The following is a 27672-nucleotide window of genomic DNA, read 5'->3' as shown; positions in this document are numbered from 1 at the left end:
CATGGAAAGTAAAGCTTTTCCAGCTTTTTCTACCTGAGGGCAGGGTTTCTGTGAGGAAGTTACAGGTACGAACAAGAAAAGCAAGAGAGAGCTTTTGTCTGATATGTATTTAATGATTGTAAGAAATAAAATCGGACACTTAAAAAAGTGTACAGGCTTCATGCTGATAGTACTGCACTTGCTTGACCACCCACTTGCTACTCAGCCCTTTGTCCTTGTTTGCTTCTGAGAATAGTCTGAAGGGATAGGACTGCCAGGACAAGCTCCTGAATGGAATTGCAGGGTACACCATGCCTAAGGAAAGGTATCACTGTCTTGACTTCACCATACAATATACTGAGCTGCGTAAGGAAAGAGTGTAAGCAACTTCTTTTATTCGGGAAGAGTCTTAGGAAATTGCCCAAAGGTATTTCTAGGGGGACTGTATACAGAGTTGTCTCCACTTCTATGAAGATACACTTTCCCTAACAGCTGCCTCTGAGAACGTTTTGCTGTGGTGGAAGACTTTTACGTGCAATGGTCTATAAGCAAACTGGTCCTGTCATGAACGTACAAGGACGTGACAAATGCATCCAAGTTACCCATGCTTACAAATTTATCTCATGATGGTAGTTAAGACAATGTAAAGTGGTGATTGTTTTTTTGAAGTGCTTCTGTGTATGAGAAGCTGCAAGCAAGGAGTCTTCTCCTTACAATAAGCTGCCTTTACTATTACTGCGCATTGTTTTGACCCCCAAGAGTTTCAACGACAGGTTCAGTGATGTGCATACTATTTGATGGGCTGAGTAAAGCACAGTAGGAAGTAGCTACTTCATTAAAAGAGAAGACTTATACCTCTTAAGCCTATTTATTTTTTCAACATAAATCTACTCAGTGCATGCAGATGTTTGTGTGGCTTCAAGAAAAATGTATTTACAATGTCAGACACTGTAATCCATCACTATAAATGCTACTTTGGCAACTGCACTTCAGCAATACTTTTTAATTTTGATGGAAATGTGAAGCAAACTTGCCAGTGCTAAGTTGAGGCTTGAAGCAATAGCCCTGTCGTGAGCGGTAGCGGTGACTGCAGCTCTGTCTAACAAAGAGCCTTGGGCCCTGATGCACTGGCAACAAGAGCTGACGCATACAGCCTCATCAGCTGCAGTGGACTTCACAACAGAGCTTACATTTGGAAGAGCAAGGTTCGAAGCATGTCCTGCCCAAGAGCTGGCAAACTTTGACATTTCCTGGGGCAATAAGCAAAATGAACCGCAACATATCTTATTTGCTCTATATGTCACAGGGCCTTATGCTGACAAGGGTGACAGTCTCCCCTCGGCATTTGAGCCACCCAACCTCACACTCAGTCATGGTCCGACGGGCAGCAGAGCCGCTGACTTCAGCACAGATCTGGATGCCTCCTTCATCACACAGCTTGTCTTCATCACAAACACAACTGCTGGATAGCACTAAGCAAAAGCACAGAGGAAAAACACTCAGGATAGCAACTAACTCAACAAAAAAAACAACCGACTAAAATATTTCCAGCAAAATTGTAAGATGCTCAGCAATTTTCTGGAGAATGCTCAGTACGAGAAAGCTATAAAGCTCTTGGAGCAGGTCCAGAGGAGGGCCAGAAAAATTATCAGAGAGATGGAGCACCTCTCCTATGAGGACAGCCTGAGAGGGTTAGGGTTGTTCAGCCTGGAGAAGAGAAGGCTCCAGGAGGACCTTACTGCAGCTTTTCAGTATTTACAGGGAACTTGTAGGAAAGATGGGGACAGGCTTAATAGGGTCTTCTATAGATAGGACAAAGGGTAATGCTTTTAAAACAAAAGAGAGTAGATTCAGTCTAGATAAAACAAAGACATTTTTTACAATGAGAGTGGAGAAAAACTGAAGCAGGTTGACTGGAGAGGTGGTAGGTGCTCCATCCCTGAAAATGTTCAAGGTCAGGTTGGACGGGGCTCTGAGCAATCTGATCTAGCTAAAGATATCCTCAGTCACTTCAGGGGTGTTGGACCAGATAACCTTTAAAGGTCCTTTCCAACTCAAACCATTCTATGGTTCTCTGATTCTTTTCCTAATCAGAAGTAACATTAGTCGATACTCAGGTTCAATGTTAAAACTGAAAGTGGAAGCGAGTGGTGCACTGCTGGGGTTTCCTCTGTTCGGAGAGGTTGATAATGCTTGTGGGAAAAGCTGGCTCAAGGTGCCTGAGATATGGTTCTCAAAGACTTCTGTGATGTTACTGCTTTAATCGGTTAATGTATTTACTGCTCCAGTATCCAGATAACGTGCAATATGAGACACCTGTCCCTGGACAGCCACACACTGGTCATGCTGACAATTACAGCAGGTACCTTCATTTACATACAGTCTGTGCCATTAAGATCAAAGGATCTGCTCTTACAAATAAATGTGCATAGTTGCATCAGTGACAACACATAAATAATCAGGTAAGAAGAAGGTCCCATCTGAATTAGAGGGAATGGCCTGAAGCTCCGTCAGGGGAGGTTCAGGTTGGATATCAGAAAAAAATTCTTCACAGTAAGAGTCATTGGGGCACTGGAACAGCTGCCCAGGGAGGGGGTCGAGTCGCCTTCCCTGGAGGTGTTTAAGGAAAGGGTGGATGAAGTGCTTAGGGACATGGTTTAGGGAGTGTTAGGAATGGTTGGACTCGATGATCCAGTGGGTCCTTTCCAACCTGGTGATTCTGTGACTCTGTGATTCTGTGAATTTTATTTCCTGTAACTGTGTCTTTGTTTTGGTGTTGTATGTTTATTTTTTTTGCCTTTGTTTGTCTCTGCTGAAGCTCCAGACCGTTTTCATTTTTTTTTTTGTTATTATTTTTGTCTGTTCAGACAAAACAGATGAAGTCCTATCAGATAATCTTTTTTATGTTCAAAATATGACAGTAACTGTGCCTCTAGCTGGGGCACTTCTAAAAACTTAATTTACTTCTTTATCTTTCCACTTGGCAAGCCTCCATTGAGTGCAATGCAATGTAGGACACTCAGGAAAATTAGATCAGGGATACTGAAAACAGACTGCAAAAGACCGAGACTATTTCCTTTGAGGGAAGAGACATTCACCTTTGATCATAATATGAGAAACCGGGAATAAGAAAGGAAGTACAGACAAAGGTAAGTGGCTTTCCTAGATAGTATAGAATAAGATATATACCACTTCCTTATCACAGGATACTGCTGGGGGACGACTTTGCAAATTTCAGGAAAGGATTAGTTGTTCCTGTCAACAGTAAAGGACTACCACAGTTACTGTGTTTTACGGTTTTACCCAAAACTTGCAGAGGACCAACACAGTAATCCATGTAATGGGTTTTTCTGTAGAGTACATTTTGTCACGGTACCTTACTGGGTTTTCTTTCCTGTGGTGGGAGCATTTGGAGCTTCCTGCCATGTTTGGACACCAGACACTGGGCTAGCGGTTTGAACAGCTTAGCAGTGCCTGGTGCTTCTGCAAGAGTCTGGGGATACCATACCAGAACAGAACGACAGCTAACGCGTAACTGGGGATAAAGATTTAATTTTGGTCATAGAAATAATTTCCCTTACAATTATGAAGGATGTCTTACCATCACATTTCTCCCAGGAACGGCATGATCCACATGATATTTCAGTTGCCTGAGGTATTTTGCAGTTTTCTGCATTAGTAAGAGAATATTTTCTGCCCGTGCACTCCAAGGCATGCATCTTGCAAACAGTTAAGGCTGTGTTTCTCCTGGTTCTTTGATCTGTAGCACAGATGTCCAGGGAAGGACTGAGAATAAAAGTAAGCATTGTGCTATTTAAATGTGCTTTATCTTGATACCTCTTAGAAAGAGCTGAAGGAGTGAAAAACACTCAGGGCCCGGTTCCAACTTCCCTGTTCATTGAAGTACATCCTAAGAGTCCATTAAAGGAACTAGAGACATAGACGTGAATAAGACATAGACTCTTTCCTTTCCCACAGGTCACTGCACCTCAGCAGAGCCAGGATCTGTCCCCTCTGAAGGACAGGTATATCACTGGGTACTTGCCACTGAAGTTAGTAGCAGTGAGAGCGAGACTTTAGCTAAAAAGTGTTCAAACCTTGATTATTCCCTAATATGTTACGCATGCATGCACCTAAGTATACACACAGAAAACATTTCATATACATTCAATGATATATACACATACACCCATATATTAAAATATTTTATAAGTATTTCTTAATTATAATACATTAGAATATACTTAAAGACCTTTTCTTTGCTGTCCTTTAAAAAGCCTCAGCTTTTACTGAATAAAATGTAGAGATCCAACATCAGAGATGAAAGATCTTTGTGGAAACGTGGATATATCTCCACAAAAATGTATGAAAAATCTGCTCTATTCATCCAGGGAATTTTCTTGTTTATTTCTTGAAATTCAGATATTATTCCAATACCCACAAAAATTAGCTTATAAAAGTGGTGATAACGATTCTTTGACAACCTCGAACAGTGTTTGCTTTGGGAACAATTCCAGGAAGTTAGCATTTGTGTTCATGCTACGAGTGCATAGGAGGAGGAAAAAGTCCTTCCATTATTTCTGGATTTTAATCTTAACCCCCAGACTTCTTCACTCTTCTTCTATGCTAATCAGGGGCATCTGTGTGGAGTAAACAAAATATGTGCCTCTCCAGAGCAAGGCACTCCCATGTTCTCCTGGATGCACTTTACAGACACAGGTAAGGTGCTGTGCAGGGTATGAGACAGCAGAGGTGCTCCCAGGATATGAAGAGCTTCGAAACATGCTGCCAAAAGCTTGGGAAGGAAGGAATGGCCAATGAGGAATGGGCAAATGGCCTTCATTATCTTCAAAAGGCTACGTGAAGGGGAGGGGAACAGTTTCTGTGAAAGTATCTTGTCACAGCAGCAAAGAGGAATTTGAAAGTGGGAAGGTGTGGTAAGAAAATCCAGATTCAGTGTTGTTCACTTGCTGGAAAAAGTGTTAAGGTAATTTTTCTTTTTTTTGCTCTAAAAATTAAGAAAAGTGTTTTGGCAGGTCTATAAATAAAGCACCAGGGAAAAGTGACTGCTCCAAGATTTGGGAGTGGTTCTTTGACAGATGTTTTTGAAGCCTCTTAAAATAGCTGGCTTTACAGAAATTTAAACTACCTGTAACATGGTGTACATTTAAGATATTTAAAATTTGGCACAGCTGAGCCTGAAAACTCAGCTGCATTGACCTGCAGCCGGATACGTCTTTAAAGATTATTAGCTGTATTTCTCAAAACAGCAGCCACTAAATCCCTATTAAAGTTCCTTGCTTGAATTTTCTTAATGCTCTTTTGTTAACATAAAGAATGAGGTTAACTGCCTTATTCTGAGGCACAACAACAGGACAGCTCAATAGATGTGCAACACTGAGCAGCTGCTAAACAAAGCCCATGCATTTGTCTGCATTATATTTTTTGCTTACAGCCTACAAGTTAGAGGTGCACTGAGTTAGAATGTGAAAGTTATCTTTACAGATAGAGATATAAGAAAAACATCTTTAAATACCATCTGAAACCTAGAATAACAAAGTCTGATCCAGGGAAAGCATCTCATCTGTAATTAAATTGGTTATTACGTTTAAAATTGCTCAGAGGCCTTCTTTATTTGCCTGAGTGATACATGACATTGTCTGAGTCTTAAGGTCAAAAACTTGTATACAAGACAGCTTAATTTAGCCAAAAAGACTAAACGCAGACACGGGTGCACTGACGTGTCTGCTTTGCACCACTTAACAACACCCAAAAGAGGGAATGGAGGCTAATTTAACCAGATGCCAAGGGCTGAACCCAGGGAGTTCTTGGCCTGTGTTGCCAAGCTTTGGCTGTATAACCCCTCAAACTCTCTCTCGAGTGCTTAACATATTTGCTGTTGCTGGGAGAAAGCTAGCAGAGATGAACATGTTCGGATGTGTAAGAAAAAGGATAAAGAATCTGTATTCATAAAAGAAGTTACTAATTTGCAGTCGTTGAGAAAAGTTATTACAGATCTAGGGGCGTAACAGCAGCACAATCAAAATTATTAGAGGAAAGGAAGAGTCTTTGTGTAAAGCGAATGTGAGAAATTCAATACTTTTTACCTGAGAAAGGTGGCTTGAGTAAGAACAAGCTTTTAATAAGGCACATATTGTAAGAAATTAAGATGTAAGTAAGTCAGCAAATACCTTCTCTCCCTTTCACCTACAATGAGAAGCAGGCTCCATGAAAATGAAGAGTGAAAAATTCAGCATGTTGGAAATTATTTTAACTTTTTAAAATTATATTCAGAACCTTAAGTTTTAATACAACGCAGGTCAAGAACTCTTAGGAGAGACAGAGGTATTACACAAATAAATGTGAGGGGGAAAAGAAGAGGGTGTAGTACATAAAAATTATCAATTTTCATGTTTCACTACTGAGATAGTCCCTGGAAGTCATTGTTGCTAATCTCTTGGAAACTGAAAGGATGAATGATGGGTCTGGATTCCCATATGAACTGTTATTCCCAGTTCTCTTATGAGCAGAGGCTGCTGAAAGCCACTGTCAAAGCGACCCAGGTCACTTCTCATCTCTGAGGAAGGACCAAGATCTGCTTACATGCTTTTCTTCTACAGTCTTAACATGCTGGCAGCTTGGTCTGCTTTCACAGCTCATGATTTATCCTTCTATTATTAAATGTGTTATTGCAAGACAGAGTGAAATGATGGCATCAGGCAACAGAAATTAGTGTTATCTATCTTCCTGCCATTTTGAACATAATTTAGAAAAATATAAACAGGCGAGTGGTAGATTAATTTTAACTGAAGTCTGAATATGTAACTGAATTTAATTCATTTAACTGCCCAAGGCCTTCAATACCATTGTGGACTCCCCTTGTTTTCCATGTAACTAACCAGAATGCATTCATGAATTAGAAGAATGGTCGTTGCCTCACTTTAGCAAGTATTCGGAAAAAAAAAAAAGAATAGAACCAGATTATTTAAAATATTAAGGAGTTTACAAAGAGGAATAGAGTCTTAACAGAATTGTTGCAAACCTGGCACTTATGTTCACGTGCAAGACAATGTCCTCAGATCCTAAGAAAATGCCCCACGGATCTACAAACCCTGAACTAATTGGTGAGTTCACCAATTTTAATTCTGAGATGCTCAAAGTGTGCTAATTTCAGCTTAGAATCAGAGTCACTATGCAGAGCACTCCTGACCTATGTGGCTGATGGAAAGCACACTTATGCCAATGAGAAGTTCTGCTGCCTTGAAAGAACTCGAGATGACTTAAAAATTTCTTCTGCCTGCTACACGAGGAAAAGACAAACCTCGTCTGTTATCATAGAATTCCCAAACTGCTCAGCTCCTGCTGTGACATAAAACTGGACAGATTTCACATCCAGAGCTCACGCAACAGTGATGAATTTATAGGAGACTTCATTCAGTCTAGGAAAACCAGCCCAGATGGTAGAGTGCTAAGCTCTTTGGCACATCTGGCCATCAGTGCCTGGTGGTCTCAAGTGTCTTGTTACTCCTCTGTTTTGGTTCTGTTACCTCCATGTTTAGCAAAGAACTGAGAGAGTTACTTACTCCTTTGCATTTCTCCTTCATTGCTTAAAGCAGTATACAGGCTCAGATGAAACAGGAAAAAACAAACTCTGGTCTGCAAGTTTTGAAGTCAGGAAAGAAGACGTGACTGGTCTGTGCAAAACTGCTGTAAATGGGAGATTAGATTATTGTGCCTTTCATAACTCTCCAGCCTCTCAGCAGGGAAAGGAAATCTGCTTTATTTCACCGCCTTACTGCTTTGACGGTTTATGTCCCAAGGGCCTCAGTTTTAACTTTTCCTCAATCTTCAAAATATCATTTTATCTTTTTCCATCTATTTCACAGATCTAGTGGAGCCGAAATTATCCCTTCATCTTCTGTCAGCCAACCAAATTCCACCACTACTAAAACCCACTGACAGGTCTGACGAGGCAGATAAGTGATGAACAGGACATTGATTGAGCTGTAAAGCAAAGAAAGTACAATGCCTCCCTACCATATGAGTAAAGCTTTCTCATCTGTCATGGACTGAAGACTTAAGAAATTTAATTAGTCTTGAATAGAGTGAGAAAGTCATAGCCAAATTCAGTGCGAACTTACCCACACTCATAGGGCATTTTGCACACACATTGTGACTGATGCACTTTCTCCCATGGTTGACATTTAGGCTCTGTCACTTCTGGTTTCACACTGGGCACTGAAGTAGAAGAACACAGACAGTGCTATTAAGGGTCAGAAAAACAAGGGCTGTTAAAGGTCTACTCTGAATTGATCCTATTAGTTGAGCTTAAAAGGCATTAAATTATACAACCATGACATAAAATCATATCCTGCATGTTCAATAGAAGAATCTACTGCATGGAAGGAATCAATTATATTGAAAAGATACTATACACTCTGCAGAGTTACTGTTCAGTAATTTCTCCAAGAGTCATGAGTCAGATGGAAGAAGACAGGTACTATGTTCAACCTTAAACATTCATAATTTCTGAATCTGTTTATTTCTGCTAAACTTAGCAGTGCTGAATCATAGCTGGTAACAGCCTTATCACTAGTTTTCAGAGTTACTGGCTTAACTACTGTCACAAGAAAACCTACGGTTCCAAAGTGCTCTGCAGAAATGGGAATCTGAATATCTTTAGATGCTGATGGTAATGAAAATTACAAGTTCTAGCCTTAGTCCTCAATAGGCACTTCTCTGTTTTGATTCTGTTTCCAAATATGGAAGCAATTGAAACTGGTTCTAATCATTACTAGGATTTGGATACATGACATAACAAAAACCAATGAAAATCAGTCACTGAGGCTAAGCCTAGAGAGTAATTGTCAACAGTACTTCAGCACTGGCACATCAGCATTTTAGCAGCAGCGAGCTGATTATGTACGGCTATGTTATTCCTTCTGAAATCCTTATGCTTCCTGTGCATGCAGATATGTCATAGTGGCAGACAACTTAACACTGGGAATCCCATAGGACTCTTGCCTTTTGAGGTCTAAGCCTTGCTGTCACCTGCCTCTTTCCTCAGGTCAGGCAACCTCAGATGACAGACATGAAATGCCTGATCTTCTAGAGAAGTGACAGATGTCCAAAAGCAAGGGTTTCCCCAGGAATACAAGAACATCTAAGACCTCAGTGAGGATACGACCAGCCTGAAGCTGCAAGCTCCTTGGATGTATGTATGTCACTGACCAGCATCATATGAGTGTACAGGAGAAAGCCTTGTCTTCCTTCCACAGCTGGAAAACATGGCTCAGGCAGAGCTGCTGTATCCAATAGCCTGTTTTCCTCTCTGTCAATGCCTGCCAGTATCAACCCAGAGCTTAAAGAGCTGTTACCATGAACTTGAAGCAGCAGTTCCCCCTTGCTTCCAGTTCCTGGAGATTTACTCTCCATCAGCTGTGTGACTGTCAGATTAGAAAGGAGTCACCCATCTCTGTCGTTCTCTGCCATGAAAGCCTGTGGGGTACCGAACAGCTTCCAGACAGAAAAGCCATATCTCTAAGGTGCAGTTCACATGGTGGTGGTGTTACACAACATGAGTGGAAAGTGAAGTGTACTTGAGTGGTGGAATAGGCAGCAAACATCCCAGGCAACATCTTTCAATATTCTTAGTGACAATAATTGATAGCGACAGGGGAGTAGGAAGCAAAAAAAAAACCACAAGGAAATGTCTTAACGCATTTTGTTTGAACAGCCCACAGAAAACACACTGTCACCTTCTGGTGATATAAGATATCACGTTGGTGATATTGGTATGGCTTCTCTATCACTATACTTTCTATAGCTCTGCCTACATTTTATCTCCATTCAGCCAAAGTCCTGTCCAGGAAAGAAACTCCTGCACTGCATTTGGAGGACTGCGGTGGCTTACCTGGCCTCTTGCACCTGATAGTCTTCACATCAGGAGACCACTTGAGACTGGACTCACACAAAATGGAGCGTGTCCCTTCTAAGTGCATGCCACGTGGACAGGACAGAGTTATTCTTTCACCAATCTCATACACAGGTTTCCATGGCTCCCCTTGCAAGTCTGCCTCCAGGACAGGCAGGAGACAAGTGGTTTCTAAGGATTTAAGCATTTGAGATAGGCAAGGTGATTGCAGAAAGCAGTCACATATTTTATCTTCTCTTAAATTCCTTAATGAATTGAGTGGTAAGATTAGCTGATTTTCCTGTAGAAACACATCAATCATGTTAGCACAGGATATTGACTCATCATGCCAGCCAAATACAGGCATTATCAAGGACAGAGTGACAACAGCAGCTCCTACAGCCTGCAGGTCCAGCCCTAGCTTGAGGAGGTGCTTCTCCATCCTTAGGACCCATGCTTCAGCTGAGAGTTCACATTAGAAAGTAACATTCTAGTAGAGACAGGGTATACATTCAGGACCCTGGGAGATTATCATAGTATCATAGTATAGTTTGGGTTGGAAAGGACCTTAAAGATCATCCAGTTCCAACACCCCTGCCATGGGCAGGGACACCTCCCACTGGCTCAGGCTGCCCAAGGCCCATCCAACCTGGCCTGGAACACCTCCAGGGATGGGACATCCACAACCTCCCTCAGCAACCTAGGCCAGTATCTCACCGCTTTTATGGTGAAGAAATTCTTCCTAATGTCCAGTCTAAGTCTGCCCCTCTCCAATTTATACCCATTCCCCTTGGTCCTATCCCTACAAGCCTTTGTGAACAGCCCCTTTCCAGCCTTACTGTAGCCCCTTCAGGTACTGGAAGGTCTCTATAAGGTCACCTCTTCTCCAGGCTGTACAATTCCAACTCTCTCAGCCCGTCCTCATATGGGAGGTGCTCCAGCCCTCTGATGATTTTCGTGACCCTTCTCTGGATCCATTCCAACAGTTCCATCTCCTTCTTATGCTGAGGATTCCAGAACTGGACACAATACTTCAAATGAAGTCTCACAAGAGAGGAATAAAGGGGCAGAATCACCTCCCTTGACCTGCTTTTGATGCAGCCCAGGACACGGTTGGCCTTCAGGGCTGCGAGTGCACATTGCCGGCTCATGTCGAGCTTCTCATCGACCAGCAACCCCAAGTCCTTCTCTGCAGGGCTGCTCTCAAGCACATCATCCCCCATTGTGTACTGAAAACACGGATTGCCCCAATCCAGGTACTAGTTATGTACTAGTTCACAAAGAGAAGGTTTTTGAACAGTATAGATTAGCATTTGTGGGGAGTTAAGTTATGTATGGAAGGAGGAAAGGATGATGTTGAACTACGGGTCCAGAAATTCCCAAGCATATCTTATCACACTCAAAGTTAACTTCCAAATGCAAAGTCCAGCGGAAAAAAGAAACTTGATGGTTACTGACTGGGTCAGAGGATGAGTGAAGTAGGAAGATCATCCAAGATGCAAAGTGGTCCTAGGGCTGTGTTCGTACGACAAGCTGGTTATTTGACAACTCAATGGTATTTGCCACTGGATCTTTTCTTCAGTTTGCTTTAAAAATAGACTCATCTCCGTGGTTCTTGGATATAGACACAGGACTGAATTAAACAACAGAGTTTGTTTCCTCTTGAAGTAATCCCTGGACTGAAATTTAGTCTCTCATGCCCAGCTTTTCATAAAACTAGACTTTATGGGCACGTTTCTATTTCAATATCTGGACCAAAAATAAAAGTCCTGATTATGACTAGGGAACTGGTAAAGGCAGGTGGGTATTTTGTTGTTGGAAAGCATACATTCAGAGATGTTTCACTGGAACAGGGGAATGGAGTTGTGTTTCAAAAGTAGAGCCAGTTAGACATACCTCGGCAATATCTCTCTCCAACTTGCCACTGTAAGTTACTGCCACACTTAGCAACAGGATCACCAACAAGAGAATATCCATGCTTGCAAGCATAAAAAATGCTTTTCCCAGCAGGGTATGAGTTTTCAGCATTCTGGAAGAAAAGGAACAGCTGAAATTTTGGATATACAACCTAAGAACCACCAGCAGTGTTGAACTCCCTTTAATTCTGGGACGCAGTAGCTGGGGACAAGGAGAAGTATTAATGTCACTGAGGGAGGGTTAGAGTTGAACGTACCCTGTGACAGAGGTCTGTTGGTGGTATGTTAGTAATGGAACAGCACTCTGCTGCCAGTGTACAAACTGTCTGCAAACATGGCTGTTATCAAGGATTAGATGGGGAACATAATCTCCTGAACAGCCTTCTAGAAGGATCGGTGGAGAGGATACAGCTTTGCTAGTTCTTAGGATGGCATGTTATCAGCTTGCTAAAGGTTAATGTGATATGGTCACTCAGAAGACCTGGGCTTGAGCACACAAGCCTCCTCTCATTTCATATCCCACTGTCTTCTAAAGAAAGAACTTATGAAAAAAATAAGACAAATTTCAAGGTTTTACCTTTTGTATGTGAACCAAAAATATCAGTCTGGGATACCAGTATTGATTACCAAAGAAAAAAGACCTCTGGCAAAAGAGAGAGCTAAGAATTTTGGATCTTGTCTCGGGCCTTAGTTGCGCAGAGACAACTAATGGATTTTGAACTAATTATTTTATCTATCTATTGAGCAAAAATACTTGAGACAGCCTGACATAGAGAAGATATAATCCATTGCTCCAAGGCAGGAATTCAGTCTCCTGTGTTAAACAGGCATAAGTTACAGTCAGCCAAACATCTTGTCAGCTCATAGTTTCACCAGGGAACAAGGAAGTGCAAAGGTGAGTTACAGGATGTAGAGCGAAGATTCCTAAAATCTGTTTGTAATTTTGCTATAGACTTGCTGGATGACCTTGGACCGTTTATTTTCTCCGCTGTTTTATCTCTCATTTTCTGTGCTTTAATATGTAATTCACATAGCAAAGAAAATTTTTAGTATGTGCACAGAGTAAAGGACAAGTAGAATACTTTTTTCTGTAGATACATAAAAGCAAAGATTCTGTTCTGGGTTTGGTGCTGGGTTTGTGGTTTTTTTCTTCTGTTTTCAGTATGAAGTCTTGGCTAATGTCATGCAAACTTCAGCCAGGGACAAATAATCAGGGAGCAGCTATACAGTAGCTCTGATACTAAGCTTACCAAGATAATACAAACTTGCAAGTGAATATCTGAATTAACTGCAGTAAAGACACTGCAGGCAACAATAGGACAGATAATAGAGTACTAGAAATAACTTACTTGAACAAATCCATTTTCCAAGGGAGGAGGAGGTGAACAGAATTCTGTAGGAGTTACGGATAAATCAAAACAGTGTGGTTCAATCAAGCTATGAAGCAAACAAAAGTACAGTTTGGATTTAGCTTCCCTTCCTTTCAAAAGCCCCGCACTTCTTAGTGAAGCCCATTTTCAGGACTATTATGTACCTCATTTACATCACAATTACACTTAAATCAGGCACTGCCAGGCTATATGAGAGAGTGTTAAATAGAATGGTGTCAAGTATACTGGGTTTTGCCCTGTGTTTCAGTCCTACCTTGAATCAGATTCACAGCTTCTGAATTTCATTTTGCTTCAATTTAAATATCAAAGCTCAGTAAGTCATCTTGTCCCTGAATCCAAGGGTTTATGCCCCCTTCCAAAGTAATTTTTTTTAAATCTTCCCCTAGTCATGCTCCAAATATACATATTTTTTTCTGCTTACCGAAAATGCTGCAACTCTTCATCTTCACAAGGTCTGTTTTCATGCTGTTCTCCTACACAGGCCTTCCCTCCACCACGTGGGGATGGGTTGTTGCAGGTTCTACTCCTTGATTTCCTCCCCTCTGAACAAGGACTCCAGGAAGACCAACAGCTCCAGTGTCCATTAACAACACCTATGCCAAATTTGAGAATATTTCACATTAAACCATTCTGTTGGGGTTTTGTCCTTTAAGGAAAAAAAAAAAAAAAAAGTGTGCTCTTCAAATCTAGTGATCTGACATCTGACAAAGAAGTCCAGATTGCAACGATATAATTTTATTTAAACTCATCTTTTACGTAAGTATAATTAAATTGTGTCTGTAAGTTAGGTATGTTCGTATCCTCTTAGATTCTGATATCAGATATAGCTAATTAAAAAATTCAAGAGCAAAAATTGATGAAGTTATTGATATTCATTTAGTATATGAATTTATTTATAGATGGATACATTTTTAGTGTTAGTATTGTGCCCTGCATTTAACAGCAATAATAAAACCAGGTTTTTGTTAAGTACTGTTTGGACATGTTAAGCAAAGGCTCAGACTCAGCATGACCCTCCCCATGCTGTATGTCTGCGGTGATATTTGACCCAAGCAGCCGTGCACATCAGCCGCTCATTCATGTTGTGCAGTGGCACACACTCGGGAAGCAGGACAACACACTTTGCCACTTCTAAACTCTTACAAGCTGAAAGAGTGCTAACCTGGCTGATCTTGCACAAGAGTTCCCAGCTCACAAGCTGCTCCAAAGGTGTAAGGCTTGCAGTAACACACGCACTGAGTTCCTTCCACAGCCGCCTCACCGCCGTTCTGGCAAGGCTGACATTTGCAGGGATCATTTTCAGCTATATATTGTTCAATGGCTTGTTTTAGGTTATGTTTTTTGACTGAGGAGCAAGGCACTTCCTTTACCAGCTCATATAATGGTGTTAGCTACACACAGTAGAGAAAGATTTATATTTAGTAGTTAGAGTTGAGATATAACAGTTTATAAGCACATATTTTTCACGTAAAATACTTTGTGATATATGCTTCTGCACATGGGACTTGGCAGACGCTAGACTTGCTAGCCAGGTAAAACACTATGTTAGCATTTAGTACTGGACTTTTCTGAAGAGTTAGGTCTGCTTAACTGTGTGTCTTAAAGCAAGTGGTAGATTAGTCACGTTTAAACATATTTCAGATATGAGATTATGATTGAGACAAATACATAACACAGATCACCAATGTGCAGTAACCCAAATCCTCACCTAGCTATTCCAAGCCTAAAAAACTGGACATTTAAATGATCTGTTATGGTATTTCATTGAGCAGCGGCTGACGGTAACAATAAGCAAAAACATTTTGGATTTCTATTCTATTCTGTACTTTTACATTTAACTGAAAATTTCCTGTCAGAAATATTTTTGCATTTATATCACTCTTCAGTATATGGACAGTTCCAAAAAGGGGTATCAGTGAACATGGTCACACCCAAATTAGAAATGTCTGGCTTCCAGGATATCCAGTTATGCCAAACTTATGGATGCAGAGAGAAGGAGGAGGGATACACAGAAGTTAGCAAGCTGAATGGAAGCCAAACAGACCTGCTAATATGCATTTCAGGGAAGGGGTATCTGAAAATCAAGATTTCTCCAATTCCAGAGCAACCTTCTCCTCTTAAGTAGCACTCCACTAAAGTCACTGAAGGCTTGCAAGATTGTAGATATCAGCCTATCTAGATTCCTGCTGCAGCTTATCACATTAGCTTCCTGGAATTTTCTTTCTGTTAATTTCTCTTTTCTTTTGTATAAAGTGATCTAAAACCAAAATTACTGCAGACTACAGCTTGATTAATCACTAGCCATAGTTCAATCATTTCTCCCCTTGAGGTGATGTGAACTGCTTTTCTCTGCTTCACCTTAACTTTTGTTTAATTATATACTTTTTGTTTAATTACTCACCTTTTGTTTAATTACTGTGGGGTAGTCTGTCACTGATCTGGCCCAAAAGGAGTATCTCTGACTGTTCCCAGCAGGATTATCCAGCTCTAGATAACTAAGGCCAGCAACAGCACCGGGGCTTCCTCCTTCTATGTAGGGTTCTCCTTTAATCTTATTTCCACTGCTTCCTGTAGATTCAGGATTGGAAACACAGAAAATACCAGCATTGCTTTATTTGAAAATGGAAACAGAAACAATGTCTGCAAAAACCATACTAGCAAACAGGGAAAGGATTAATCAGTGCAGATCAACCACCTGTACCTGAATCAAGAGTTCCTACATGGACAACATAAGAAGTATGTCGTTTTGCAGGTGTCTTGGCAGCCCTTACTTAGGGTGTCCAGAAAACTACAAGTAACCAGGAAATATTAGCAATGATTGATGTTGGAGAGCCTTTTAAACGAAGCACTCAGTGCCCAGGTTCAGCATGTTAAGACAGACTTCAACAAAGCTATCAACACCCGCTCCTTATTTTGACAGCTATTTAGGAGGAGATGAAAGATGGAGCTATGACAACCATACGAGTCACTGTTGAACAATTACCTGAAGAAGTCTGCAGCAGTTCTTCCAGTTTGGAGCACTTCACTTTCTTCTTTTTCACAATGAAAATGTTCCAGCCTGATGTGGTGCACTCGTACATGTCCCTTATGTTCATACCTGCGTAATAATTGCTCTATTAACAATACCATACACCAAAAGTCTGTTGGATTAATTTACAGATTTCCCATTAACTTGAGATATGTTTTAGAAAAAAAAGAACCAGTAAGTATAACGCCTAAATTAGAAGGCAACTAACTAGCACATTGTGTGTTTTAGCAAGTTTTGCCAAAGCCTATGGACGGAGGCTGAGAGATGGGAGGTGTATGTGGACAAATGTCATTGTTTCTTTCATCTCTTTTCTCAGCAATCCTTAATGCTACAGCACTGCTCTCTATTGAGTACCATCACACATGCCACTCTGGTGTCTGCTGCTAGTAATTTATTCTGCTTTACATTTTACCCAACCTTCAGCTCGAAGTAACTTTTAGCCTTTAATGTTATTTGAGATTTAGATTTGCTCTAGAATTTAAGTTTAACCTGATGAAGTCCTAAACCAGCTATCAAATCTTTGCTACCCAGAGCACTGCAGATCACAGATATAGACCTAGAACATAAATGTTGTGCTTAGAGAAATTTTTCTAATCTTCTTTATTTTCCCTGTGAAGAGAACACAGCGAATAGTAGAAGTTTCTTAGTTGATTTTAGGTACTAGATGGGAGAACATGCAAATAGGTTTATGTTCTCGTTTATTCATTTGTTTCTTATAACAAATGCTTTAGTACTCTACCTTCTGCTTTCATTTTGTCAGTATCCATATAAAAAATAACTTTGTAATGTCCTCCTAGAGATCCAGAGTGTAAGAAATGAGTGCCAAAATGCTCAATAAGTCTTCGGTAGACATTATAGTCATAGACGACTGGAAGGTTGGCCAGTTCCTTCCAGAAGGGCTCCGCAAGACTGAGAAAGTCTGGGCGATTGTTAATAAACTGAGCAACTTCCACACTGTTCTCAACAACCATCAGCTGCTTACTCTGGGGGAATAAAAAGATGTCAGTCATGCTCTATGTCATTATCAGGGTGGTTCCTACTAGCAAGAAAGTATGTTCATTATATTGGCTACCAGCAGCTTTACGACTTTACAGAGCTGTTAGATATGTCTAAGCAACTTGGTGAATGCAAAACCAATATCCTGAATAGAAATATCTTTTGGACCTTCATTTATACTTGTTGTCTTTCTTTTCTTTCATTGTACCTGAAAGCTATCATAAGCACAAATAAAAAAGGAAAATATTACTCTTCAATGATAATGGTAGAAACAGGTTAACAAACCTCGCCTGAAAGCAAACCAGAGGCACTAGAGAAGTCCTCCTTGCAGCTATTTTGTATAAGGAGCTTTTCTTTGTAAGGGCCTGTACCCATTTTCAGGATGCTGCAGATTCATAAAATCCTTTATGCCTACACATTAACAGTCACCTTAACCTCTCAAAGTTGCTTTTGAACTCTTTATACTAAGTTTCAAACTTGGCATAAAACCCTTTTTATGGTAGTGTGGTAAAGTGAGCTTATCCTCTGCCAGTTTGGGAGCCTTCAAACTCATGACTTCATACTTCATGACTGAGCTGTTCTCAATTTATTTATCTAATGCCCCTTTTCAAATAACCCAAAGGCATAAGCACAGTCACTCCTGGCTGTTTAAGACACCAGATCTCTCTCTTAACGGCATTCTACTAGTGGAAAGTGTATTAGCTTTAATCATAGAATTATTTCAAATTTTTCCTCCAAGATACTGATAGAGGTATTACAGAAAAAAAAAAAAAGTGCAGTAAATCATTAAAAGAAAATTAAAACAATTAATCAGTTATGAGAAGAAGACATTTATTCCTCAAATAGGGAAGAAACCAGCTAGTAAATAAACAAATTACTAATAAAGAGGTAAAAATGGAGAAAGTAAAACCAGTAGTCAACTCTTCTTAATTGATAAGCAAACCACTGATCTTTTTGTAAAGGTTTTATTGGATGTTTCCTGTTATGCACTTTGTGTCAAAAATATTTGGATAAAATAAATATTTCATCACCCTATAAAAGCACATGAAAAAAACAATGAAATGTGTATGCAAAACACTACACCACAGTGACAACATACACATACCTTTTGACTGTGTTGCAGATTTTTTGTCTGTGAGTAACTATGTCCATTGTTTGATTTTTCATACCTCTCTGTGTGTTTCATATAAGACCAGCTACTGTTGAAAAATTCATAAGTGAAATCATTCTGAATTTTAACCTAGAAGATGAAAGACAGGAGTCCGTATAAAAAGCTTAATGAAAGATGTTAAAAATGATAACTTACAGAGTAGAGCAGGTATTCTCTGATGTAAAAAAACCCACGTCTTTTGAGGCTGAATCCACTCCAGGTTTCATTAAAGTAATGAACACTATTGGAAAAGCATTACATGCGTATATTCTTTTACACACTTGTACATTAAGTATTTATGTCATGAAGTGAAGTACATTGTTTAGCATGCTTTTGATATATGTGAGATAAACCAAATCTGAGGCGTATCCCTGGAAGATCTCCACAAAGCACTCCAATGCTTTGCAGACATAGGATTTCTTATGGTGATTCAGGCCACTAAGGCTAAGCAGGTGGCTTTACATTCAGCCTAAATGTGAGAGAATTATTGAATCATAGAATCATTAAGTTGGAAAAGACCTTAGAGACCATCAACTCCAACCATACCTGTCCACTACTACATCATGTCCCTGGGCACCTCATCTACCTGCCTTTTAAACACCTCCAGGGACGGTGACTCAACCACCTCCTTGGCCAGCCTATTCCAGTGCCTGAGAACCCTTTCTGTGAAGAAATTTTTCTTAACATCCAATCTAAACTTCCCCTGGTGGAGCTTCAGGCCATTTCCCCCTTGTCCTGTCCCCTGTCACTTGGGAGAAGAGCCCAGCTCCCTCCTCTCCACAACCTCCTTTCAGGCAGTTGTAGAGAGCAATAAGGTCTCCCCTCAGCCTCCTCTTCTCCAGGCTAAACAGCCCCAGCTCTCTCAGCCGCTCCTCGTCAGACTTGTTCTCCAGCCCCTCACCAGCTTTGTTGCTCTTCTCTGGACACGCTCCAGAGCCTCAACATCCTTCTTGTGGTGAGGGGCCCAGAACTGAACACAGTACTCAAGGTGTGGTCTCACCAGTGCTGAGTACAGAGGGGGAATAACCACCCTGGACCTGCTGGTCACGCTGTTTCTGATCCAAGCCAAGATGCCATTGGCCTTCTTGGCCCCCTGGGCACACTGCTGGCTCATGGTCAGTCACTGTCAACCAATACCCCCAGGTCCTTCTCTGCCAGGCAGTTTTCCACCCTCTCTTCCCTAAGCCTGCAGCTCTGCACAGGGTTTTTGTTAAACGCCATCCCACTGGCCTCAGCCCATTGACCCAGCCTGTTCAGATCCCTTTGGAGAGCCTCCCTGCCCTCCAGCAGTTCAACACTTCCTCTCAGATTAGTGTCATCTGCAAACTTCCTAAAGGTTCACTCAATCTTATCATCCAGGTTGTTGTCAAAGACATTGAACAGGACTGAACCCAGCACCAAGCCTTGGGGGCACCACTTGTGATCTGCCTCCAGCTGGATTTTGGGCCCGGCCATCCAACCAGTTTTTAACCCAGCAGAGGGTGCACCTGTCCAGGCCAGTGGTAGCCAGTTTCTCAGGTAGGGTACTGCGAGATACTGTGTCAAAGGCTTTACTAAAGTCCAGGTACACTACATCCACAGACTTTCCCTCATCCATCAAGTGGGTCTCTTTGTCATAGAAGGCGATCAGGTCAGTTTGGCAGGACCTGCCTTTCATAAACCTGTGCTGAGTGGGCCTGATCACCCGGTTGTCCTCTTTGTGCTATGAGATGGCACCGAAGATGATCTGCTCCATGACCTTCCCCAACACTGAGTTCAGACTGACAGGTCTGTAGTTTCCTGGATCCTCTCTCCGGCCCTTCTTGTAAATGGGTGTAACATCTGCCAGCCTCCAGTCTGATGGACCTTCCCCAGTCAGCCAGGACTGCTGATAGATGATGGAAAGGGGTTTGGCAAGCACCTCTGCCGGCTCCCTTAATACCCTCGCGGTGAATCCCATCCAGCCCCATAGACTTGTGAATATCTAATTTGCCTAAGGTCTCTAACCATTTCCTCTTGGGTCAAGGGAGCTTTGTTCTGCTCTTCCTCCCTGGCTACTGTCTTGTGAGGTTGAGCATCCAGGGAATATCTCACCTTATTATTAAAGACTGAGGCAAAGAAGGGATTAAGCACCTCAGCCTTATCCTTGTCCCTCATCACTATTGTTCCTCCTGTGTCCAGTAAAGGATGGAGATTCTCCTTGGCCCTTCTGCTGTTATTGATATATTTGTAGAAGGATTTTTTATTATCTTTTACAGAATGGGCCAATCCAACTTCTAATTGGTCTTTAGCCTTTCTGATTTTCTCTCTACAAGATCTCACTTCATAGCCCTCACGAGTTGCCTGCTCCTTCTTTCAGAGTTTGTATATTTTCCTCTTTTTCCTGATTTTCATCCAGAGCTCTATACTCAGCCAGGCTGGTTTTCTTCTCTGCCAGCTCATTCTCCAGCACACAGGGACAGCTTGCTCTTGCACCACCAGGAATTCCTTCTAAAAGTGCATCCAGCCCTCATGAGCTCCTTTGCCTTTAAGGACTGTCTCCCACGGAACTTGATCGAGCAGCTTTCTGAACAGACCAAAGTCGGCCCTACGGAAGTCCAAGGTGGCTGTTCCACTCACCCCCCGCCTTGCTTCTCCTAGAACTGAGAATTCTATCATCTTACAATTGCTATGCCCCAGGCATCTTCCAATTGTCACATCTCCCACAAGTCTTTCTCTGTTAACAAGCAGCAGGTCCACCTTCTCTAGTTGGCTCACTCACCAGTTGTGTCAGGAAGTTGTCTTGACACACTCCAGAAACCTCCTAGACTGTTTCCTCTCTGCTGTATTATACCTCCAGCAGACATCTGGTAAGTTGAAGCCCACACAAGGACAAGTGCTAGTGATCATGGGACTTCTCCCAGTTGCTTATGGAACTCTCCTCACCCTGGCTGTGTGGTTTATAGTAGATTCCCACCACGATATCTGCCTTATTAGGTGAACCTTTGATTTTCATACATAGACATTGAACCCTGTCATCACTGTCAATGAGTTCGAGGCTGTGGAAACTCTCTCTAACACAGAGGGCCTCTCCTTCCTCGCCTATCCCACCTGAAGAGTCTGCAGAATTCCATAGGATCACTCCAGTTATGTGAGTCATCCCACCATGCTTCCGTGAGAGGAATTATATCACAGACCTCCTGCCCTATGATAACTTCTGGCTCCTCTTGTTTGTTGCCCATGCTGCGTGCATTGGTGTAGATGCACTTCAGTTGGGCTGTTGATCCTGCTACACTCCTAAGGGAAACAGTCTTAACTCCTAAGCAACTACTCACTGAATTATCCAACCCTTCTGTGGAGCCATTTGAAGTGCTATTCCTCATTTCCTCTGAGGTGGCACACTGAGGGTCATTGCCAGCACAGCATCCCTCAGACACTGGAGTGCCATTCCCGGGCTGCTTTTGATCAAGCCTGGTTATGTCCCCCTCCCCTTTCACACTTAGTTTAAAGCTCTGTTAATGAGCCCGGCTATCTTCTTGGTGAGTACCCTTTTGCCCCTAGAGTATGGGTGTAACCCATCCTTGGATAGTAAACCTGGTGATTTGCCCATCAACCCATGGTCAAACAACCCAATTTTTGCTCCTCACACCAGGTTCAGAGCCAGTTATTTATTTCCCAGCACTTCCTAATCTTTCCCTTGTCATTGCCAGTACTAGGAACAATGGGGAGAAAACAACTTGTGCCCCCGAACCCTTCACCATACTTCTCAGTGCCCTGAAATCCCTTCTAATTACTCTCAATTCTTTTGTTGAGATTTCATTACTACCTAATTGGAAGATCAGCAATGGGTAATAATCCGTGGACTTGACCAGAGTTGGTCGTTTTCTCACTACGTCTGTAATGGAGGGCCCAGGAAGGCAGCAAACTTCCCTGTGTAATGGGTCCAGTCTGCAGACTGGTCCTTCTGCTCCCTTTAGGAGGGAGCACCCTATGACAATAACCCACTTCTGCTTCTTATCAGAGGCCATTTTAACGGAAGGCTCGTTGTGTCTTAACCTAAGGATCATTTCTAGGCTGTGGAACACACCATCCTCATTGAGGTTTGGTTCCATTTGCAGAGCTTCACATCTATTGCGAAAGGGAACCTGTGAGGCTGAGGCTGGCACAGGGGAGACACACTTGCTGTGTTGGGCAGGAACCTGCTGCCACTCCCCTCCATCTCCTAAATTTCTTTCTTTGGCTGAATAAAGAGAGGATGGGGAGTCCTATGTCTTACAGCCCTGTTGGGTCTGAGGCAGGGAGTGTGTCTAACACTCCAGTGTTCAATTAGAAACCGCATCCAAGGAATTACAATTATTTTCCTTCCATTTTAGCAAGACATGCACCAGTTTGTAGTTCAAAAAGTGACTGCAGAGAGGGAACAAATGTTGTTCCTCTGTGTTTAAGGAAACCTTCCCGCCAAGAGACTCTACAAGCTGTGCATCATTCCCCCACTTTTAATCATGGCTCTAAATACAAGGCTGTGCTTAATAGAAACATACCTGGAAAGTATAAGCAAGAACACTTTCACTCAGCCTGTAGTACTCTCTCCCATCGCCACTAAAGACCTTTCTGCATTGTCCTCCAAAGCTTTTCGTGTGAATGACTCTTCCCCTAGTCTCACCAGTAACGGCATCAAAGCTATGAGAAGAAAAGCGTGAAAGATCACTAAGACAGAGAGGTAGCAAATTATTTTCCAGGAGATTAAAATTACAGAGCCATTATAAATGAACACTGTATTTGCAGATTAAGGTCATGAACTTATTATTATTACAGAATAATAATTACTTATTATTATTACTTATTATTATTACCAAAGAAAATGAGGTATCAACTAAGAGATTTCTATACCTGCAGAACTGCAGCATGCACAACATTTTACAATATAGAAAGCAAAATGTTGCTTTTGATTTGACAACAAAAATGAATACATATTAATATCTCTTAACATTAAGACATTGATACCTATCACAACTGATTTTATTGTCCTGTTTTATTGGTTTTGTTTCATTATTCCAGCAATTAATGAAACATGGAAACAACGGAGCATTCATTTCAAAATATTGTTGTACTATATACGAATTCTATTTTATAATAACTGATACAACTGTGCTAAGGACTCTTAAGGTTATTATTTCGTTATCAGGTTCCAGACGAGACATATAAACCAAAAAACATATGGATCCACAGGATTAAATGCAACCACAATGAACAAGAAGAATGTGCACTGCTGGCTCGTTTTTTCCATGCTGATGATTATCTGTTGTTGGTTGATTCTTAAAAGATACTACTAAATAGCAGGAATGAAAGATAAAAAAGCTTTATTCTGTGCTTCAGATCAAGGGCCTGTAGGTAATGGCTGCAGTGAGCCATTGGCATGGTGGAGGCAGTTGTACAGAACACTTTTGTATATGGGTTGTTTTACCACAACCCCAGGAAGTCCATCCGTAGAGACAGAGCTTTTAAATACAACAGAAATGTAAATGCATTTGGCACCGGTACTACTGAGCATGGTACAGAACATTACCCTCTTCCTGTAAGGTCTGAATTCGGAGGCGTTTTATCAGTATCACATACAGTTCTCTTCTCTTCACATCGATCTTCATCGGCACCATCTTCCTCACAGTCCTGATCTCCGTTACACACAAGAGATCTGCTAATGCACTGACCTAAATCAGAACAAGAATGCATGGGGAAAAATGAGAAGCCTTTGCTCATTTGAAAATAAATCACCTAAAATCAAAGCAAAAATCCCTGTTCTCTGCTACGTTAATTACCTGGTTGACTCCCATGATGAACAGTGAGTGTCCAGGAGGGCTTGTGAAACAACGGTAAATGTAGATATAAACAGTTCATAGTACACTTGAAGGAACCACAGCCATTCAAGGTTTATAATATATTAATGAAACTGTTGACTCCTAGATTTATTTCCTGGGCTTTCATCCTTTCACCCTATCACTTTTGATTAACTGTGATTATCTCACTGGTAGCACCAAAACCTGTTTATCATGTTCCTCTATGATAAACGTCTACCTACTGAGATAACGTGGTTCTTTTGTTAAGGTAAAGGAAGGTGCTTAGATACTGGCACTGGTTTAGGCAGCATTAGTTTCCATGACACGGGTGATTTTCAAGATGTTTGGATATAGGTTAGAACAGTTTCAAACAATCACATCTAAGGTTGCATTCCTTAATAACCTTCCCATAAAGAAAAAAAAAAAATGTACCCTGTGTAAAATTGTTACGGCAGAATGACTTAAGAGAGGCTACCACAGATACAGCATATTATCTGCTCTGCAACACTTCAGATGAAATAAAAACCATGCGTAGTTGAGGCTGCAAAAAAGGAAACATCCTCCTAAACTAAATTTATCTGTAGGTTAAAGTTCTCCAAAGCCATTGGCCGTTTACTAAAGTTCAAAGATACCAAGGTTATCATCTTAACTTTATGACCAGAAAATGGTGAAAAAGATCTTGGATGGTACCTGAGAAACACCTGAACCGATCACCACATCCATCCTCTGTTGGGCATCCCCTTGTGGGGGTGCATGGTCTTGTTTCAAAGGCATCCCCAGAGCAAGGGTTTCCCCCATATTGGCCATAAACTGCTATTGTCCGTCTCCGAATCTGAATGTAGATTAAGGGAGATCTTAGAAAATGCAGATACAAAGAGGAGTAGTTTACTAGTGTCAAGACAATGCTACCACTGTACTGCTGTAAGAAAATGAGATGTTTGCTATTTTTTATGAGAAAACCCACATTTGCTGTTACCACAATATGGTAACAAATTCTCAAGTTAATGGAAAGACTAATATGTTATCTATAAGGTCTTTAGACTGAAGCATAAGCTTAGCTGTTTTGTTCTGTTTGTTCTGTTCAGTATGTAACTGAAACTAAGAGAAAGCTGCTGAAAAATTTCACTTTTGTCTACTTTTCTAATAGAACCAATCATGCCTTATATGAATTAGCTGAATTTCTTGAAAGTAAACAATGTCATTAATGAAGACGATAAAATCTAACATCAAGTAGACCACTTTTTGCTTCTAAAGAGAATAAATACTGTCTCATGGTGCATCTTTAATTTTGACTAATCCCTCCCTAGTTGATGCAACATCAAAGTAAAGAAGAAGGAAAATCAAAAGTGAGTATCTTCCACATAAATAGAGTTACACTGTAAAAATGACAATACATTGTAATAAGTTTTCTATCCTTAAGGCATGACTCCACTAAAGCAAAATCATTGGAAATTGGTACAAACCAGCATCAGTGGAGGAATGCCTCTGTTTACCAAACAGTTCATTTGAGCTTTTTGGAACTGTCACCAAAATAAAAAATGCACAAATTATTTCACAACATGACTACCATAGCTTTGAAAGGGAACATACTGGGGACAGGCTGGACGATTTTCCTTCTGAGTTCTTTGTTCTTCAGCCTTCTTGTTCTGCTGGGGTTTTTTTCTGACATTTTATTTGGGGTTTTAAAGATACAGTGGCTCCTGTATCTTTAAGCATATACTTACGAAGCCATGAATATAGAAAAGGTGTGTTCATCTATACCTGTTTCTGAGTACAGCCATCACACTCGGACCAAGGGCCAAAGGAATTCCAGCGGCAATGGACTGGAGGGGAAGCGCTGCTCCAGTAGTATTTTTTTGCATTTAAAAAAAAAAAAAAAAGGAAAATAATTAGGGATTTCCATCCATAAGCATTAGCACAAAACTTTCCTAAACAGCAAAGCGGGCCTTTAATAACACTTAGGGGTATGATTAGGCTCCCTCTAAATCCACTTGGATTTGCTTTTCATATGTGAGAATTAAATCAGTCCCAGCTTCGGCTTTTTGGTTACTGAAAAGAAGAAAGTAGATACATTTGCCTAGCTTGAAAATCACCAAGGACTTTGGATAACCATAACGCAAGCTTCAAACCCCGGCTTCATGCTGCCTCAGGATCAGGACTGGCTTGGGCTAAGCTGTGCTGTGTTTCACAGATGTACATTGTCGTGGCTCACACCACCACTGTCCGCTCTCTTCCCGAAGGGCCTCTGCCCCATGTCACGCACCAGAAGTTGTCTGTTAATTTTTACGTGCTTCATCTTCACTATGTAATATACTAAAGAAATATTCACCCGGAAAAAATGGGAAAGAAGCCTGAAACTTCCAGCAACAGAAAAATCCCCAGCACCTGAAAAAAAAGAGGAGTGAAAGCAAACCTACTTTGCTTTTCTGCTTTTTGTATTAGGCTTATGCAGGTGTACTAACTTCCTGCAATATTTACACTACTTAAGAAATAAAGGAGAGCATCACACTAATTTTCTGCAGCTTTGTTGTGCAAGCTCTTGGGTATTTTATTTTCTTCTTTCTTGCAATACTGCCCAATTACATTGTCAGCTAAGTATTTATAATGTTATAAATTAATATTTCATTGCACTTGCCATATTCACTTCATCAGTAAAAATTGAGTAAGCAATTGTCCTACCTTCATGTTAGATGAAATACTCAGATATCCAGCAATTACCAGGGAAAATGCAGTTTCACTAAATTCAGCAGCCAAAGGAGTCAGTCAGTCTGTCTGCTACTGTACATCTCTTCTCACTCCGCCTTGCTATTCTGCTTTTCCTTCCCTAAAAAGGCTGAATATTGCTGAGGAATTTTAATCTTAACCCATCTAGCACTCTCCAGGGACACAGCCTGCTTTGGGAGGTGCTCAGTACTTTTAAGACATATAAATCAAGGCTTGGATGTACTGACTGGGGCTGGCGCAAAGTTGTGAAGAGCGCTTACTGGAAGAACTATCATCTTTCCCTATCTTCCACAGTTTCTTTCCTCTGATCAAGCCTTCTCAGAGATCCCAGGCCAATCCCGTTGTGACACACTCTGCACCAGAGCTGACCGCATAACTTCAACAGGAAGAGCTGATCTAGATTAAGATGACGCTGCCAAGGTTTAATTTTGATCATGAATCTTCAGTCTCTGCTTCTGCAGTCACGCTGACTTTTGTGCATGAGTTCTCACACTGAAAATCAGCTTACGGATCTGAATGCAAGTTTTAGCCAATTCTGGCATGGTCATGCTTGTGGAAGACGTTGGGATCATACAAGCCTCTGGTGTCAATGACACATCAACAGCTGGCTTTTTTCTGAGGATGCTCTGGTTTGCAGCGGATGGATGAAGAGTGTCTTTTGTAGCAGTGGGACTGTTTATGGTTGATTCTTCTTTTGTTTCATAGGGTTCTTATACTAACTTTTTGCTACTCGGGCTCTGGACCATTTAGATAGTTTCCGTCTTTTGTACGTTGTTAATACAT

The 27672-nt window shown here is 41.2% G+C and overlaps 1 protein-coding gene and 1 long non-coding RNA gene across 3 annotated transcripts; one reads left to right on the top strand and one right to left on the bottom strand.

Moving 5' to 3' along the window:
* On the bottom strand, positions 1-27179 carry C7 (complement C7). The gene is made up of 18 exons (XM_054054876.1): positions 26845-27179; positions 26495-26550; positions 25927-26002; positions 24856-24997; positions 23898-24039; positions 22873-23011; positions 18329-18463; positions 16967-17210; positions 16183-16296; positions 15601-15767; positions 14362-14590; positions 13621-13792; positions 13158-13245; positions 11789-11921; positions 9893-10084; positions 8121-8217; positions 3581-3765; positions 1-1451 (listed from the first exon to the last, which is right to left on the bottom strand). The coding sequence occupies exons 1-18, from the start codon at positions 26848-26850 to the stop codon at positions 1273-1275; spliced, it is 2496 nt and encodes an 831-aa protein (XP_053910851.1). The 5' UTR covers positions 26851-27179; the 3' UTR covers positions 1-1272.
* LOC128850472 (uncharacterized) lies at positions 3772-9960 on the top strand. Of its 2 annotated transcripts, none has more exons than XR_008447881.1 (3): positions 3772-4966; positions 9047-9193; positions 9833-9960. It is a non-coding gene; the product is annotated as an uncharacterized LOC128850472 (long non-coding RNA). The 2 variants fall into 2 exon arrangements; XR_008447882.1 differs by having other exon boundaries at positions 9047-9197; positions 9833-9943.
* Positions 27180-27672: the final 493 nt, after the last annotated feature.

This window comes from Cuculus canorus, chromosome Z, assembly GCF_017976375.1.
Source record: "Cuculus canorus isolate bCucCan1 chromosome Z, bCucCan1.pri, whole genome shotgun sequence".
Lineage (NCBI taxonomy): Eukaryota > Metazoa > Chordata > Aves > Cuculiformes > Cuculidae > Cuculus > Cuculus canorus.
This window is presented reverse-complemented; position numbering and strand designations above follow the sequence as displayed.